At 39.1% G+C, this 16,189-nt stretch overlaps 3 protein-coding genes across 4 annotated transcripts in view; 2 read left to right on the top strand and 1 right to left on the bottom strand.

Annotated features, from left to right (window-relative positions):
- LOC137265398 (protein neuralized-like) overlaps positions 1–13,662 on the top strand; it is a 56,739-nt gene extending 43,077 nt beyond the window's left edge. For both annotated transcript variants that reach the window (XM_067800798.1, XM_067800797.1), the window contains exons 4-5: positions 8,523–8,642; positions 9,869–13,662. In XM_067800798.1, coding sequence (XP_067656899.1) covers positions 8,523–8,642; positions 9,869–10,338 — 590 coding nt within the window. In that variant the 3' untranslated portion in view covers positions 10,339–13,662. The remainder of the gene's footprint in view (positions 1–8,522; positions 8,643–9,868) is intronic.
- Positions 3,057–4,373, top strand: LOC137266129 (uncharacterized). Its single transcript, XM_067801624.1, has one exon. The coding sequence runs from the start codon at positions 3,057–3,059 to the stop codon at positions 4,371–4,373; it is 1,317 nt and encodes a 438-aa protein (XP_067657725.1).
- A 1,042-nt stretch (positions 13,663–14,704) lies between the features above and the next one.
- On the bottom strand, positions 14,705–15,959 carry LOC137264972 (uncharacterized). Its single transcript, XM_067800314.1, has 2 exons — positions 15,401–15,959; positions 14,705–14,961 (listed from the first exon to the last, which is right to left on the bottom strand). The coding sequence occupies exons 1-2, from the start codon at positions 15,957–15,959 to the stop codon at positions 14,705–14,707; spliced, it is 816 nt and encodes a 271-aa protein (XP_067656415.1).
- Positions 15,960–16,189: the final 230 nt, after the last annotated feature.

The following is a 16,189-nucleotide window of genomic DNA, read 5'->3' as shown; positions in this document are numbered from 1 at the left end:
GCCATGACATTGAAATGAATGAAAAACCGAATGCAATCGACAACCTGCGCTTGTAAACACCCCAGGGAAAAAGTGCATTTTTCGAAAGTTGAGGTTAAAGCAATGCACGTGCGCTGTGCAAGCTTCACGCGCGTCATATCAACCCATGAAAAGCTCATGCTGTATGTCAATACATCAAAATTGAATAATCAATCATCAAAATTACTTCGTTAAACTTTGTTAAGTTTTTATGTGTCTTTGAATTTGGTGTTGCTTAATTAATTTCCATATGTATATATAGCAATGTATGAAGTGTTTATGTCGTACATTCTCAGTGAATATCTCTCAAACGGAAGGAATAATGTGTGATGAACGTTAATTTGAGGTTTTATGTAATATGTTCCGTTCATTTATGTTAAGACACTATCAGTATCTAACGGTACTTTAAAAACCGTTATGACTTAAAAAATTGTGTAGCACAAGGTGTCAAAGTTCACGGTGCCTGTAAGGTCAGCCTGAAAGATTCCGTTTGTTCTCAGATTACACACACAATAAAATACACTCAAATGATCATAAAAGGGAGGTAATTGCTATAGGCACGTTTATGGACATTCCATTTTCTTTCTATCGTATATATTTGTATTCAGCTTTGTAATAACTGCTGTTTGTAAACCAATACTGAATGTGTCAGTACATTTTGCCATTCATTTAACGTGGAAATAGGTTCAAATACTTTGAGATACGTTTTTATCAATATTATGATAGTGCTGATTATTATAAGTATTATGAAATTTTATGCATCATTTCAGAATATTGTATTTGGTAATGAATGTAGACAAGTGATTTGGAAGCCAGTTTGGTGTTTTGACTTCTATTGCATGTTTTGCTACTGATATACACTCTTCACATTAAAAGAAAGTGATTCAAAGTCATTAATGTATAGAAATGTTTTTAAATAACATGATTTAGTATAATACTCAGGTGAAAAAATATCCAAAGTATGGGAAAATACTTAACATTTTTTCAGCAGTTATAAATATACAATTAAACAACACAATTTCAATATTTGCTTAAGAACCTTTGAAATGGGGAAACACTGTTATTAAATGTTGTTTGTGTGTTTTTCAGATTTCCACTGGACAGTTCTGAAGAAATGGTACTAATGTTGAAACATTGAAGATTAAGTTATATTCCAGAGCCATTTGCTCTTCAAACTGAAGACTTAGATTCGATTCCTCTCCTGGGTACAGTGTGTGTAGCCCCTTTCTGGTGTCTGTCGCCGTGCTATTGCTGGAGCATTGCTAAAAGTGGAGCAAAACTAAACTCAGTCAGTCACTCACTCACGCACTATCCCTGAAGCAATGTGGGTATCTTCTGTGATGTCCCCACAGCTCTTCGTGAAGGTTCTTCCAACATGTGTGTATAATCCTGTCTCCTCTGAGAGAAATTGTGATGCCCCCTGTACAACTTCCAGGTAGATGATTTGGGGCACTCCTGTAAATTCTGTGTTGGTCGTGACTCTCGTTGTGTCTACTTTTAAATCATATAGTCTAATGGGATTTCTGAAATTGTATATTACTGCATGAAATGTTGTCCCGAAAGAGTTCATTTTCCTGGATACAGACTGAAGGACATCCCATTTCTGTTTTAAAATAATAAATAATAATGTCTTCTGAAAAAAGATGAACATGTCCACATACCATTTTTCCTCAGCAGTGTAACTGGATTTATAATTCTAGCTGCACAGGATATCCCACAATCCCTGTGAGCTTTCCAACAGCTATCGTCAAATTGTCTTTCATTTAAATCTGAGGCAATGTTCATAATAAACTTTGTCTTCGTAATGTAAACAGTTTGTTTTCAGTGCATGGGTCTTTTTTATGTTAATTCTTTAATATTTGATATTCTAATTGATTTCTATGCCATGGTGTTTGTGCTATATCAATTTTCTATGTAGGTTGTGGTGTGATATGGTTGGTTTTCAAAATGGTCTCAATAACCAAAGGTTATTCTGATGGTAAACTGTTGTGCAATCTAACGAACATGCTGTACTTACTATGGTCTCATTTTTTTCAGTAGTAATAAATGGTAAACCATGGTCTCCTTTTACCATGGCAAACCATGGTACACCATGGTCTCTTTCTGCAATGGTAGACCATGGTTTTACTTAACCATGGTAAACTGTGGTGCCATTTACTACCACCATGATGTTTTGTTACCATGGTAGACCATGGTTAACCATGGTCTATTTTTGCCATGGATGACCATGGTCCACCATGGTCTTATTTTATTCTGGTTTACCATGGTAGACCATGGTATGCCATGGTTTTTCTTTTACCATGGTTTACCATGGTACACCATAGTCACTTTTTACCATGGTAGACCACGGTTTTATTTTACCATGGTAAACTGTGGTGCCATTTACCGCCACCATGGTCTTGCTACCATGGTAGACCATGGCTTACCATGGTCTAATTCTGCCATGGTTGACCATGGTAGACCATGGTCTTATTTTACCATGGTAAACTGTGGTGCCATTTACCGGATGTGGTAAGCCGTGCTAGACCATGGAAACCATGGTCTGTGAACCATGGTCTACCATGGTATACCATGGTATACCATGGTTTTTTCATGCTTATTTCAGCTGGGTCCTTGGTACTAGATTAGATTCCTCACTAGGCCATGTACTTAAAGGTGCTTTGTAGTTTACACACTCAGGAATAGCAATGATAAAAAAGTGAGTTCTATCATTTTCAGAAAGCAGAACTAAATGGGATTGTAATGACAGGAAATGTGTGTATGATAAGTAGCCTTCTTGCCTGTAGGGGGAGCCAGGTGATAAGACAGTCAGTGTTGGAGATCGGCAGTCAGTGTAGCCTCTCTCGCTCGCTCGCTCACTCTGCCCTTTGTAGGTTATTTCAATCTTGTGCTATTTTGGAAGCTGTGTACCCAGATCTACCTAGCCCTTCATGTCAGAAGTACAAAGCAGAGGTTTGAAAGAGGAGTTCTAACATGTTTGAGTAGCAGTGATGGCTGTGATGATGTGCTAGTGGGTGTGATGTTCTTCTTGTCTCATCATGTGTGACAACAAAGAAGATGGTCGTGTTGAGGCTGTTAGATATGATAGCAGCATGGATCACCATGTGACCACTACACTGTGTGGTGCCAACATAGAGCGCCATATAGAAGCTGCAATCCGTGGAAGCAACATTCAGTGCCATGTAGAATCTTCAGCAATAAGTGGTGGAAACATCCAGCGACACATTGAGTCAGCTCTGTGTAGTGCCAACATTGAACATCTCATGGAGTCTCCGATGTGTGGAGGGACCATAGAACATCCTCTAGAGTCACCAGTAATGTGTGGTGGTAATGTAGACCTCCACATGGAGTCCCCCATGGTCTGTGGAAACATTCAGCGCCATATTGAGTCAGCAAGGACCAGTGGAAACTTTGAGCGCCACATGGAGTCAGCAATATGTAGTGGTAACATTGAGCGTCATCGGGGACCACCAATACGTAGTGCCAGCATGGAATGCCATCTTGAATCTGCAGTTTCTTGTGGTAACAAAGAGCGCCACCTGGAGTCAACATTATGTGGTGGTAACATTGAGCGCCACCGGGGACCACCAATACGTAGTGCCAGTATGGAATGTCATCGTGAATCTGCAGTTTCTTGTGGTAACATGGAAAAATATCTGGATTCTCCTCTTGGTGGTTCTAGTGTTGAACATCGTGTTGAATCTGTGGTTTACCCTTGTAAAAGTGAGCCACACATGGACTCACCAGTCTGTTGTAGGAAGGCTGACATTGACTCACTGATGGCTTGTGGTAAGACACAACGCCACATGGAGTGTACAAGGGAAAGTGGCAACATAGATCACAACATAGAAGCTCCAATGTGTAGTGGTAACATTGAACGTCACAGGGAATCACCAATAAGTGGTAGTAACATCAAGCGTTACATGGAGTCAGCTCGGTGCAGTGGTAACATAGAGTCACAAATGTGCAGTAGTAAGACAGAGCACCATTTAGAGTCACCAATATGTGATAGCAACTTTGAGCGTCTACTGGAGTCAGCTATGTGGGGTGGCAGCATGGAGCCAAGTTTGTGTAGTAGTAAGATGGAGCATTACCTGGAGCCAGCTAGATGTGGTACTGATGTTGATAATCACTTTGGATCTGCATCCTGTGGAACGAACATTGACAGTCACAATGAAACTTATGACAATAACACAGAGCGGCGTGCAGATTCTGACTCTGAGTATGAAGTGTTCCACCAGTCTTACCGAGGTAAGCTAAATCCCCTGCACACTTACTCCATGATGGAGGCTTCAGGTGCAGGCTGTGTGCAGACAGAGAATGTCAGAGGTGCATGCAGCTCATGCTGCCATTAGTAGCACCACATGGATAATGCCTTTCAGTAGCATTCCATAACATTTTTCTCCTTCCAACAAATCTCCTTTTATTCTGAGCAGCATTCCTTGTATCACAAGTTAAATCACCTTCCTAGATATGGTTTTTCTTTGTAAAGGGACTCAGTTCTTTATCCTCACACTATACTGTGCTATATATACCTGTATACATGCATATAATTCAAGATTTGTGCTGACATGTATATTTGCTATGAAAGGTTGATGAAGGCATCAGGTCCTGATGTGCGTGTTTGTTTATTCAGGAACTGTTTGTAATGCTACTCCACCGAGAGATAGGGATGGCTGGAACATCCTTGGTGTGGTGCCTGTTACCAGGTTGTATTTATTTATAAACTGCAAGTTGCTACACCAGCTCTGACATTCAGCATGGGTAGTTATGAAGGGAGGGAGAGGCAGACTGGCTTGCAATATGGAATGTGCCAGTAACCATGGCAACCACATCAATCTGTATAACCAACTGAGCACTGTTCACTTACATCATGCTACAGTGTCAACTGATGCGCCCAACCATCATCCAGTGATGGACTGGTTCAGTCTGCTGGACAGGACCACCACTGGCTGTGTGTACAATAGAGTACTGTGTGACCCCCACTCACTGCATTCAACATAGGTCTATCACAAGCCTCTAAATCAGTGAGTTTAGTAAACAACCAATGCACTGTCATTAAAAAATACATCTGCAAGTGTAAATGCATGCTTAAACAGTTAATTTGAACCATTTCCGGAAAATTATAAAGCTTCATTATAATGTTTAAAAGTATATATCCAGTGAAGTTGATGAAAGCTTTATGAGAAAATGGTCTGACTATTTAGCAGTTTATACATGTTTTCTTTGTTCTTTCTTCAACTCTTTGCTCCCCCTCTTGTCTCTCTCTCTGATTTTAGTGTACAGCAAGATTTCAAGATTATGCAAACATTGAGAATAAATTGTTTCTATGAAGGACTACATTCCAGTCTGTATTTATACACTTGTAGGTTAGAATTGTAGTAGTTACACATGCATGGACTGAATGCAGGTATAGATAAGCTTCATCATGTTCATACTCCCACCTGCATGGGTATTTGAGTAAAGATTCTCAGTAGCTGGTCTATGTCAGAAACTGGTTCTAGTGGACATGTCTTGAATGAGATAGATGGTTGTCATGCAATAAACCACAGTTTTGCACAGTGATAGAGCTTAAATATTTTGCTGACTGAAATGTTAACATTCAGTCCTTCCTCACAAACATGTATTTTCTTATCTTCACTACTACTGTGTGCTAGGATGCATGTAAGGTTCAGCTTTCAGTTCCTTAAATGTTGTGTATAAAGTCACCAAAGGGGTAGCTGGTAGGAAATACCTAAAAACATTAATTACTCCAATTTGTGTCTTAAACTGCAGCCCAAGAAGGAAACCATATTTCAAGCTGTCCAATGCTAGCAACTTCTGAATTAGTAACTATCCTGACTTGCTTCTTCTAGGGAGGATGTAGCTGAAGCTTGGTTGATTGATAACATCATGTCTGCAAGGTCAAGCTCATGCCACAGCTTTGTTCTTGAGACATCTAGCACAGCCTCACGATCAACTCAAACAATTCAAACAGTTTCAGGGAATATTCTGCTGATTCCCTGATTTCCACCAAGTTTACGTCAGCTTCATCTATTCAGATCCCCCATTCTTTTACAAATATTACCTTTTCTTCTGCCATCCCTCCGATTTCAAAAATAGAATCAAACTGATACAGTAATAAACTCCACCATGTTTCCAAACAGGAGAACAGTTTCTTCATTGAATGCTGTTATAGCACTTCTTATACAAGAGTCACATGCTGTTGATATGAAGGACAGCTTTGTCATGATTTTGTAGATGAATCAAATTTACTTGATACCAAACTCATCATATAAGAGATAATGAGTCAGTTCCATGGATTTCCTCACATAAGAGATAAAAAGCCTGTTCCATAGATTTTTCACAATCAATCTGTTTTTGTGATCACTCTCATGTCTGGTCCAGACTCAGTTACTTACAATCTGTCGCCATATTGCTGGAATATGGGTGAGTGCGGCATTAAAAAAGGAAATAAAGAAAACACACGTCTGAATCTTAGAGAATATTTGGGGGGTTCCCAGATATGAGAGGGAGATCTAAGGGTTGGTAACTGAGCTTCCTTTGACTTGGCAAACAAGGCAAATAAATTTCTTGATCTTGTATCCTTGAACGCTATCAGGCAAGCCATCACTCATTTCCCAATGAAGGATATTGTCAATCAAGTAGAAAGTTACAAAAGTCAGTATTTTGCAATTGAATTTGTTCAGGTGAGGCATTGGTCGTCATCAGTTGATAAACGTCATCAAATACAATTTTTATTCTTAAATAGTGATAGTAGATTAACTCTATGCAGCCAGGTATGGTTAAACTCTCTGACTTGGTTCACACGTCATCATATCCCAACTGAATATATTGAAAATCAGGATGTTTATCACTTGAGTATCTTGTTCAGACTTGATTATTTACAGACAGCCCACATGTAGCATTTTTCTGAATCTGAAGCTCAATAAAGATGTTTTCCTTGCTTGAAATATGACTGTGAGTGGAATGTAAGTTATATGTTACCATAACATGAACCGGAGTCATTGCACATTCAGTATAATTTTCTTCTTTTCAATGTGTATGGGATTGTGTATTTGGGGTACTAGTCTGCGGACCATTAACCCTGTCCCGGCAGTATTGTAGCCAAGCTACCAGATAGTACACAGCAAGCCCAGTAAGGTTCTGCTGTTTCCACCTCTTGGTTGTTTTCTTTGTCATCTACATACAGTTAATTTGATTGGACACTTAATTTAAATGGGCTTGAAATATGTCCAGGGTATTTATCCAGATTGAATCCAGTTATCTTTCACTGAATAATTCTGGCATGTTCCTGTAGGTCTGTTTTATGCGAGTGCATAAAACTGTCTATAGGTAACATAGGTTTACGTGATGGTAAAGTACATGAGCATTGCCTCCACAGTTAATGTCACCTTCTTGTGTTGTCGAATATTTCTTCATACTGCCCTTTGTGTGTTTAGGATAGAATATGTTCTGGAACCCTGTATATTATGTTGTACATTGAGGATAAGGGCTTTCATAACATTGTGTGTTATATCAAGCACGTGGTTGCTGTTAGCCCATGTTTGTTGGACTATATCGACAGACCACTGTGATTGAACTGAAGCAATGCTGGCTTCATTATGGAACAAGTTTTACCTTCTTACTTGTTAAGGGGAAAGACTATCAGTGTCAGTGTCTATATAATGCGGAGCTCACCAGGGTATTGTTTTCAACTGTGTTATCTTTATTACCTTTGTTGTTCTTAGGAGTACATATATATGATGTCTGTATCCTAGAATGTATACACCTTAAAAAACAGTAACATATACCAAAGAATGTGTTCCTCATAATTAAGAAGTTGAATCTAGTTTCTGTGAGACATGGTTTCTCAAACCCTACTAAAAGGTAATATACACATCAAATTTTGTCAGTATATTGACAGCCTACCGTAAACTTTTTACACAAGAGGTACATTGCATGTGAGCACTGGCTGGTATAGGCATTATTTAACTATGACAGTGCACTCAGATGTCCCAAACTCGGTGCTTAGCATCTTTTTTGGTAGATTTTAGTGTATTGATATGATCTGCTGTCAGCTGAGGTTGCCAGACCAAAACAATGGTTGTAGACTCAGTCCTCCATAACGGCATGAATGTGTGAACCAAATGTATGAAAGATATGTTTGTGTGGGCTGACAGATGAAAATAGATCTCCATAATGTTTTGAAGGTGTCTCCTACGATGAGAAACGAATATGCATTATTTCATGAATGATGTGTTAGTATCTGACACTGGAATCATCTGTTGACAACAAAAACATATTTCCAAATAATGTGTTTTTGTTATCATGAAGCAAAGGTTAGGGGAGGAGGAGTACCTGAGTGGGGAAATGCCTGGAAAAGTGGGCTTGTCAGACTCTCTAAGTTAAACACGGTGCTGTTGGAAGGTGATCATTAGGATGAATAGATCAAGGGTTGTGCAGTGTACTTGATTCAAAACTTATGAACAAGATGAGTGCTAAATTTCTATATTTAATTGCAGGTGAGGTGCGTTACTCCAGGAACAACCACAAGATTGCCACCTTGATGCATGTAGACCGTACACTTCCTCTGTGGGCTTTCTTTGATGTTTATGGCAATGTACAGAAAATTAAGTTGCTAGGTAGGTCATACTATCACAATAATTGTTTGTTCTGGTGCTTTTTCACTGCTACACTCAGAAATATTACAGGCATGTAGTGATGCCATAAACAATTTAGTCTTGTCCAGACAATCCACTGATTTACATTGTAAGCCTCAGTGTCCATGAGATATAATATAAGTAGTTGTTATTTAGAAAGTTTGCCTGCTTCCTCTTCATTTAGATTGGTAACATCCCATTCAGGTATATGGTATACTGAGAAATCAAACCTACGGTACAAAGTCATCATATTTGTTTTTACTACTGCCCCCTTATAATGTATGCCATCAAGGTATTGTTTTCACCTATCAATCTTTTTATTCTGATACCCAAGAGGTAAGATGCTTAGGTAAACATGTGGTTCTGCTGACAGAAGGTAATACATAGTAATGTGTTGATTCCTGTGTGCTTCTGGAACTGATTCTTGCATACAGTTTGAGGTCTGTTTGCTAATTACAGACTTGAATCCCAGTCTGGACCCAGTGACTCTGTGATAAGGGTAATCTGATACACTGACATTACAATATTTGAACCTTTGAACATCCGGGTTAGAAATTTGTTCAGTAACCCATGCTTGTACGAGGTGACCAACGGGATTGGGTGATCAGGCTTACTGGCTAGGTTGACACATCATATAAAGATTGAGTAGATCGATGCTCATGCTATTGATCACCAGATTGTCTATCCAGACACGATTTTCTACAGACCACCACCATATAGCTGGAATATTGCTGAGAGCAGTTTAAAACTACACTAACTGACTCCAATATTTCATTTGTAGCATTTATGTCAATTCAGGTCAATGTCCGATGTGTATAGACACTTTGTTATACTAAGCTGACACATGTTGGTTCAATAATAGAATTTATTTGATATGATTGGGACGAATATTTTATAAGGTTGTGTTTAAAAGGTATGAATGGATTTGCATGCTTCTTTCCATTTTAACAATTTTGTCAGCACATACTCTCAGGCAAATAAAGTTAATGATGTTTTGTAAACATCCTGCTTAACATGTTTAATTCTAGCTGAAGTGACAAACATTGCCAAAGTTTTGGCAAGAGTCACATGACTCAGAATTTGAAGTTGATTGGCTGTTAAACAGTAGTTTTACCAATCCTGTCACAACTGGGTCTAAAACATTGGTGAAAATCTATGTCAGCTTTATACTATAGATGTATTTATAAACGTTTTTTTTCTATTTTCAGGTGCTACAAATCCTTCAGGGAATCTCCCTCGCCTCCCTCGGTCACGATCAACATCCAGCTACCCAGGCCTGACAGTGTCTTTACCCCCCACAGCCAATCAGTCCAACGTTGCCTCCCACCCACCACCACGCCCTCCCCCACCCACAGTGCCTCCATCAGTGCTGCGCAGCTTTAGTGTACCCTCCCAAGCCACACCCACATCCCCAACCGGTGCAGTGCCACCCCCACCACCATACCCAGTGTCCATGCCAACATCCCCAACATCTGGCCACGGGGACAACCAACCAGTGTTTGATGACACCAGTGAATGTACAGTATGTTATGAAAGGCAGGTCAACTGTGTCCTGTACACATGTGGACACATGTGTATGTGTTATGAGTGTGCAATTGCAGTCAGGAAGGACAAGGGAGGGCTGTGTCCCATCTGTCGGCAGCAGATCAAGGATGTCATCAAGATATATAGGTCTTGATCTCAGTCAATGGGCTGGCAGTAGACAGGAATATGTGTGCAATCCTACGTGTGTTGGAGAGCGTCTTTCATTGGCTGGTGTCACTGGACCCAGGTCAACTGTTATGACATACTGTATGCAACTGATATCTGATGTACATGTTGATATCTCTGGCACAGGTTTCAGTGTTATTCAGTTTGGACAACTTGCTACTGACAGAGCAGCGTGTGTATATGTTGCTATGCCTAGCCACCATGTCTTCAGTTGCAGCTATCTACAACACTGATATGGTGGAAGAACAACCCTCAGCAACACCTGTAGAAGGGGGAAGGAGCAGGTTATGTCACATGGTGGTTAACAATGTGATGGACAACAGCATCCTGTCATCAGAAGGCATTCATAAAGAACACATGAAAACTAGTTATGTACACATCAGTATATGAAACCACTGAACAGAGAAACGTGGAAGCAAAGAATTTTGTGGAGGATTAGTGTGTACTATTGATGGTATTGGTCTTGAATGGTTAGGGCGAAAGACAACACTCAAAAGAAATTGTGAACATGAGACAGTAATTACAACAAAGGCATTTACAAATTGAGCATTTATGTATTATATGCTGATTGTCAGTTCAAATTATCATGTTACTTAAAAAGATCTTCTTGTTCTTGCTATGGCATCAACAGTGCATCTGTTGTTTTCAGATCTCCTGTATCAAGGCTTAATGACATCAGTAACAAACTGGTCTATGATAAGTTGTAATACAGAAGTTTGTACTATGAGTTCTACATAAGTGATATAAGCACAAGGTGGATTTATGACAGTAACACCAAAGTGGTTGTTAGTTTGAAAGGCATGTTAGAAAACACTTAATATTTGCTCAGTACAGCTATTTGGTGAAGCAACAGATGTAATTGTACATAGCATGGACCCAATGGACGTATTTTAGATACAAATGTTATTTGAGATATCAAGATGCTTACACAGAAAGTATTTTTGTGAGGAACACAATCAAGAAGGGACAGTTTGATTATTTTGCCCAAAGTGTAAGTGCAATATATGTACTACTGGTGTGATATTTTCAACTTTATGTGTCATGAAATAAGCCATGTGCTTAGTTATATTAATGTTAAATGTAAGTTATGAGTACAGATTGTCATGATTCATTACACATGACAAATAGACATAGTTGTGATAAAGTAATACATCATGATGATGATGATGATGATGATGATGATGATGATGATACTGTTTGCAACATTGATGTTCACATTTCCAGATTTTTGATGTATTGATGACAATGTGTACAGGCTGAGGTAGCTGAATGCTTGAGCATATAGTAATACTCAATAGTCAAAGCATGTTGAGTCCAAAGACTGACCAGTGTTGACCTACACAAATATATGGTCCCCATTTGCTCAGTTTCGAGGCGGCTCATGGATCATGTATGGAACACATCATGTTCAAAATGTTCATATGCTACTTTTCTCATTCTGAATTTATGTGAGACAAACACCTGCTTGATGTGCATCTTGCTGACAGCATGTTGAATACATTGTGAAACAAGGGAGTTACAAGTCTGTTGATGTGGTTACAGACTTCTTCTTGTAGTTGTTTGTTTTGCTATATACTACATTCCTAGATTAAGGGGCAGACTTGTCCATGCTGTTGTTGATGTAATGAGTGATAGGCGCTAGATAGATTATTATCATTATTGCATGATGGAAATGGTTCCGTTCAGGTTGATTAATTGGGAAATGTCAATTTGAGTAACACCCACCCCTTCCTCTGTTTCCATGATGTATTCAGTTCAGTATGATCAGATGTGTGACCAAGCACACCAAACCCGATCTTCAAATTTCCCTTGTCGAATCATGTCTTCAAATGGCACTATTTATCTGGGATCTAGAACTGTCAAGCATGACTGTCCTGATAACATTGTAAGAAAAGGTACTACCTGCAACACGAAAACCTGCAGATAGATAGAGATCTAGGTTTCACAACCATGTTAATATGCAGGATGAGTACTTTGAGCAAAACGAATGAACCAGTTTCTTGTTGTGATCAGCTGAAATCCATTAACCAGCAGATCTGGACATGAGCTAGTCAAGCTAATATGATCTGCCTTCAGCATAAGAACACTTGGTAAAATGACAGACAGACAAAGAAATTCACAAGTTGGTTACACGGGATATATACATACATATATAAAAACATGCATCGATTAGAAGGAAACTGACAACTATACAAACTAAATTTATTGTAAACGTACAGTTTTAAAATGGATTATTGTTGCTTTTATGACATATAAAGTGGATACGTAAAATTATCTATATATAGTTGTCTTGGTAAAATGACGCGAGACAGGAAATTGTGTCCAAATAAGTGATCCCTCAACTGGCAAGCAAAACTGAACCTTTAAGTCTGATCAATATGGACTCAACATTGATCTCTTTACACACAGCCTGCTCTTCACATGGTTTACAATATTCCCCTATAGGATTCGTGTATGTTATTGTATGAGAGTGTATGCTATGTTTCTAACAAATTACACTGCAACATCCTGTGCTTACGAAAAGTAATTTGTGCTCTCATCTGGACAACACTCGATAGTTGACTGTTTATGTTAAGGACTGCTTGTTAAATGTTTTGTTTTGAAACCAGTATAAATTTATGATGGAAATAAAACAGTAGAGATGTAAGTAATAATATAATAATTGTATGAGCAAATCATTTCCAAGAGCATTAAAGGATTGGGAATAGGCTGCAGTGTTCTGCCTGTCTTCCTCACATTCAAAGTTGTGGATCTCACAGTAAGTAATTGCATATTTATTTTTCTATGCTTTTCATATGCAGGTGAAATTAGAAATTGCACATGCTACTCTTTGTGGCAGCAATAATTATCCAGGAGAGCTTGTTATATCACCCATCATGATATTCCTAATTTGTCTTCAGGCCATAGTTAAACTAACACCCTGTTGAAATGACAGTCATTGCCAAAACATTTGAATTGCTATGTATAGTGAAATGGCATTTGTTTCATTCATGCGGATTAGCAGGCATTTGTGAAGGATACACTATTGTGTAGCCAGGTGTACAGGATTAACTATGCAGGCCACATCCATGTTGCATATTGGCCATACATGTGAACAGTTCTATGTCTTAGAATACAGTCCAGTGTTGCACTGTTCACCTGTAAACCAGAAACAGACTAGATTGTACATATATACAACTGTATATATACTTGGATTGATGCACATACCGGTAAAGGTTGATCATGGATCAGATGCAGTGTGATGTTAAGTAACTAATAACTGAGGTGCAAATAAACAAGTATTATTTCCTAATGTTGATTTGGTTGTGTTTTGTTTGGATGGAGAGCAAGGTATGTAGTGGTAAATGAATTGACGTTTCCAACAAACACTTCATGCATGTAATGTTTGTAGTGAACTATTGTTGAACTTTTAGTGTGGTGTGTTTTCTGTTTCTTTAATTAATTGATTCTCCATAGATTTAACATTTAGAGAATCATCAATACCTTAAGAGTAGCCATTAAAATATGTCACAGACCAAAGCATCCATGTTCTAATCTGGACACCTTAATTGAAGTGTTTAATGGAGTCTCATCAAAGGCCGTTACACCAATGTTGCATTCCTCAGTCAGATGAAAGGCTTGGACAAACAGTTTAATGCCACAACAATGTTGCATTCCTCAGTCAGATGAAAGGCTTGGACAAACAGTTTAATGCCACAACAGCAATGTTCAATTTTGCAAGGTTAATCAAGCTTGATATGTACAATATATTTTATTTCAAATCACAATTACATGTCACTGTGATTAAGCCAATATTGTAGACATTGAATTGGCCTTTATTACATTGATGGAAGACTCCCATATGTACATGTGAGAAAACGTGAAGTACCATTTAATATACATGCCCACTGGCTGGACATTTTGGACCATGAAGAACCAAATTTTGGTCAGCCACACCCTAGCACTCCTGTCTAGCATAATACCTGTAGACCATAGACAGGAAACGTGTTGGAGCACCGTTGTCACAATGGCTACTCAGATGCCTACATGTATCAATGAAAAACACAATTTGGCGTGGCTTGGAGTCCTTGATCAATAAGATATACGGCCATGAAAATATGAGACCAGCTGCAGAAGACCCAAATTATTAGTGGGAATGATTTGGTTAGACAAATCTCGATTTTACAGAGGTAAACTGGATCATTAAAAATTACAAACATGTTTCATGTATATGACCATAAATGTTAATCATACTAAGGTTGTGGTTCTGAGAAACTGCTTCATCTTTGTTCAAGTAAAATTTCATTCGTTGAAGTTACTAAAATTATTTTGCTTCCTTAATCCCTTTCAAGGCGTTAGTTCGTACAGGTTAAGCAGGTCCTGAGAGTTGTCCTCCAGCACACAAGGACATAGCATAGGAACAGACAGTACGTGGTATTCAGGTCAGTAGGAATGCCATGGACAAGGTAGGAAGACAGGATGTAGAGCGGTCGTTCCAGCAGCAGGATCAGTGCCATGCATGCCGCCATTATGTCCAGAAACGGAGACATTGTCTCACAATTGTTGCACATATCTTGATGGAACTTCATTTCAGGAACAGTACTCGGGTCTTCTGATAATGAAATATTTTGAAAAATTATCGTGCTGCAAATAATATGAGCAGGTTAACATCAAGAGCTAAAGCTACTATATGCATTAAAGTGGCATCAACATGTACCACCTCTAAATTGATTTCATATAACTGTCAACTAAAAACGGGACTTAAAGGCTGCCCAGCGAAGATATCTGAAAGGTTTATATAATAGAATGGTATTAAACATGTTTTCACCAAAGATCAATCGCTTTCAAACCTCCCAATAACAAATGAAATGATCAATAAGTGTTGGATATATACCATATTCCAAGAAACAAAAAATGGACTTTACCCAAAGTGATATGTGAAAACATGAAGGAAATGTAGGCTTGCTTTAGTATGGCAGAAAGGGCTTGGTGGAATGGAAAATAATACGGTTCAGGGATTGTGAAATTGGGCAAATTCAGCAACATCTTACCATTCTTTGTGTTCTGGGCTGGCCTTTTGTAGTAGAACATGCACATGGTGATGAACGCAGGCAGGTAGAACAGGAAGTACTCCAAGGACAGGCCACACAAGAATGTCTTCATTAGCGGGTATTTAAACAACCCATTGTGGTGTTGTTGCAGGACCACACCCAGCAACTGATTTTGGGGAAATATCGACTTCATCGTGACCCTTCCCACAGCTGCCAATACAAAATACACAAACGCTTTCATTGTTTGAACTGTGGTCAGGCTCGACATGGCACAGAATCTCCAAAGGAACGCGAGGACGACTATGTCGATGGAAGTGTAGTCCCACTGTAGCCTTGCCTTCAACACTTCCGCATCGGGATCATTTGATGCCAGAGTGAGGAGAGCGACGTAATGTAAAACGTGGATGATGCCCACGACGCAGACAGTGGAGATGGGGATGAGAGTACACAGATGGCAGCGTGGATGTCTGGCAGTAACCACGTGACCCAGTGTCACTAGTCCCATCAGCAGCATTATCATGAGGATGAGGATGAGGAGGGTCGGCCACACACCAAACATGACGTCACTTTCTGAAACATTGGGCGGATGAAGACATGATGGCAAGACAAGATATCTGCACAATATACTTCAGAGTCAACTACTTACCAACCGGCATATACTGACAAGCTAGACACACTGAGTCATTTACTGCACATTTACTGGTTGTGAACGTTTCAAGCTACTATATCATACAAGCGGGCAAGCCCACAGAGGACATGGTGGGCGAGCTTGGTAAAACTGGCTAGTGA

Source organism: Haliotis asinina, chromosome 15 (genome assembly GCF_037392515.1).
Source record: "Haliotis asinina isolate JCU_RB_2024 chromosome 15, JCU_Hal_asi_v2, whole genome shotgun sequence".
NCBI lineage: Eukaryota > Metazoa > Mollusca > Gastropoda > Lepetellida > Haliotidae > Haliotis > Haliotis asinina.
Note: the sequence above shows the minus strand (reverse complement) of the source record. Positions and strands in the feature narration are given on the sequence as shown.

Coding starts and splice junctions, on each gene's coding strand:
- LOC137266129 (XM_067801624.1), top strand. CDS start 3,057: ATGTGTGACAACAAAGAAGATGGTCGTGTTGAGGCTGTTAGATATGAT.
- LOC137264972 (XM_067800314.1), bottom strand. CDS start 15,959: ATGTTTGGTGTGTGGCCGACCCTCCTCATCCTCATCCTCATGATAATG. Junction 14,962..15,400: donor AGCCCAGAACACAAAGAATG/GTAAGATGTTGC, acceptor TTTCATTATCAG/AAGACCCGAGTACTGTTCCT.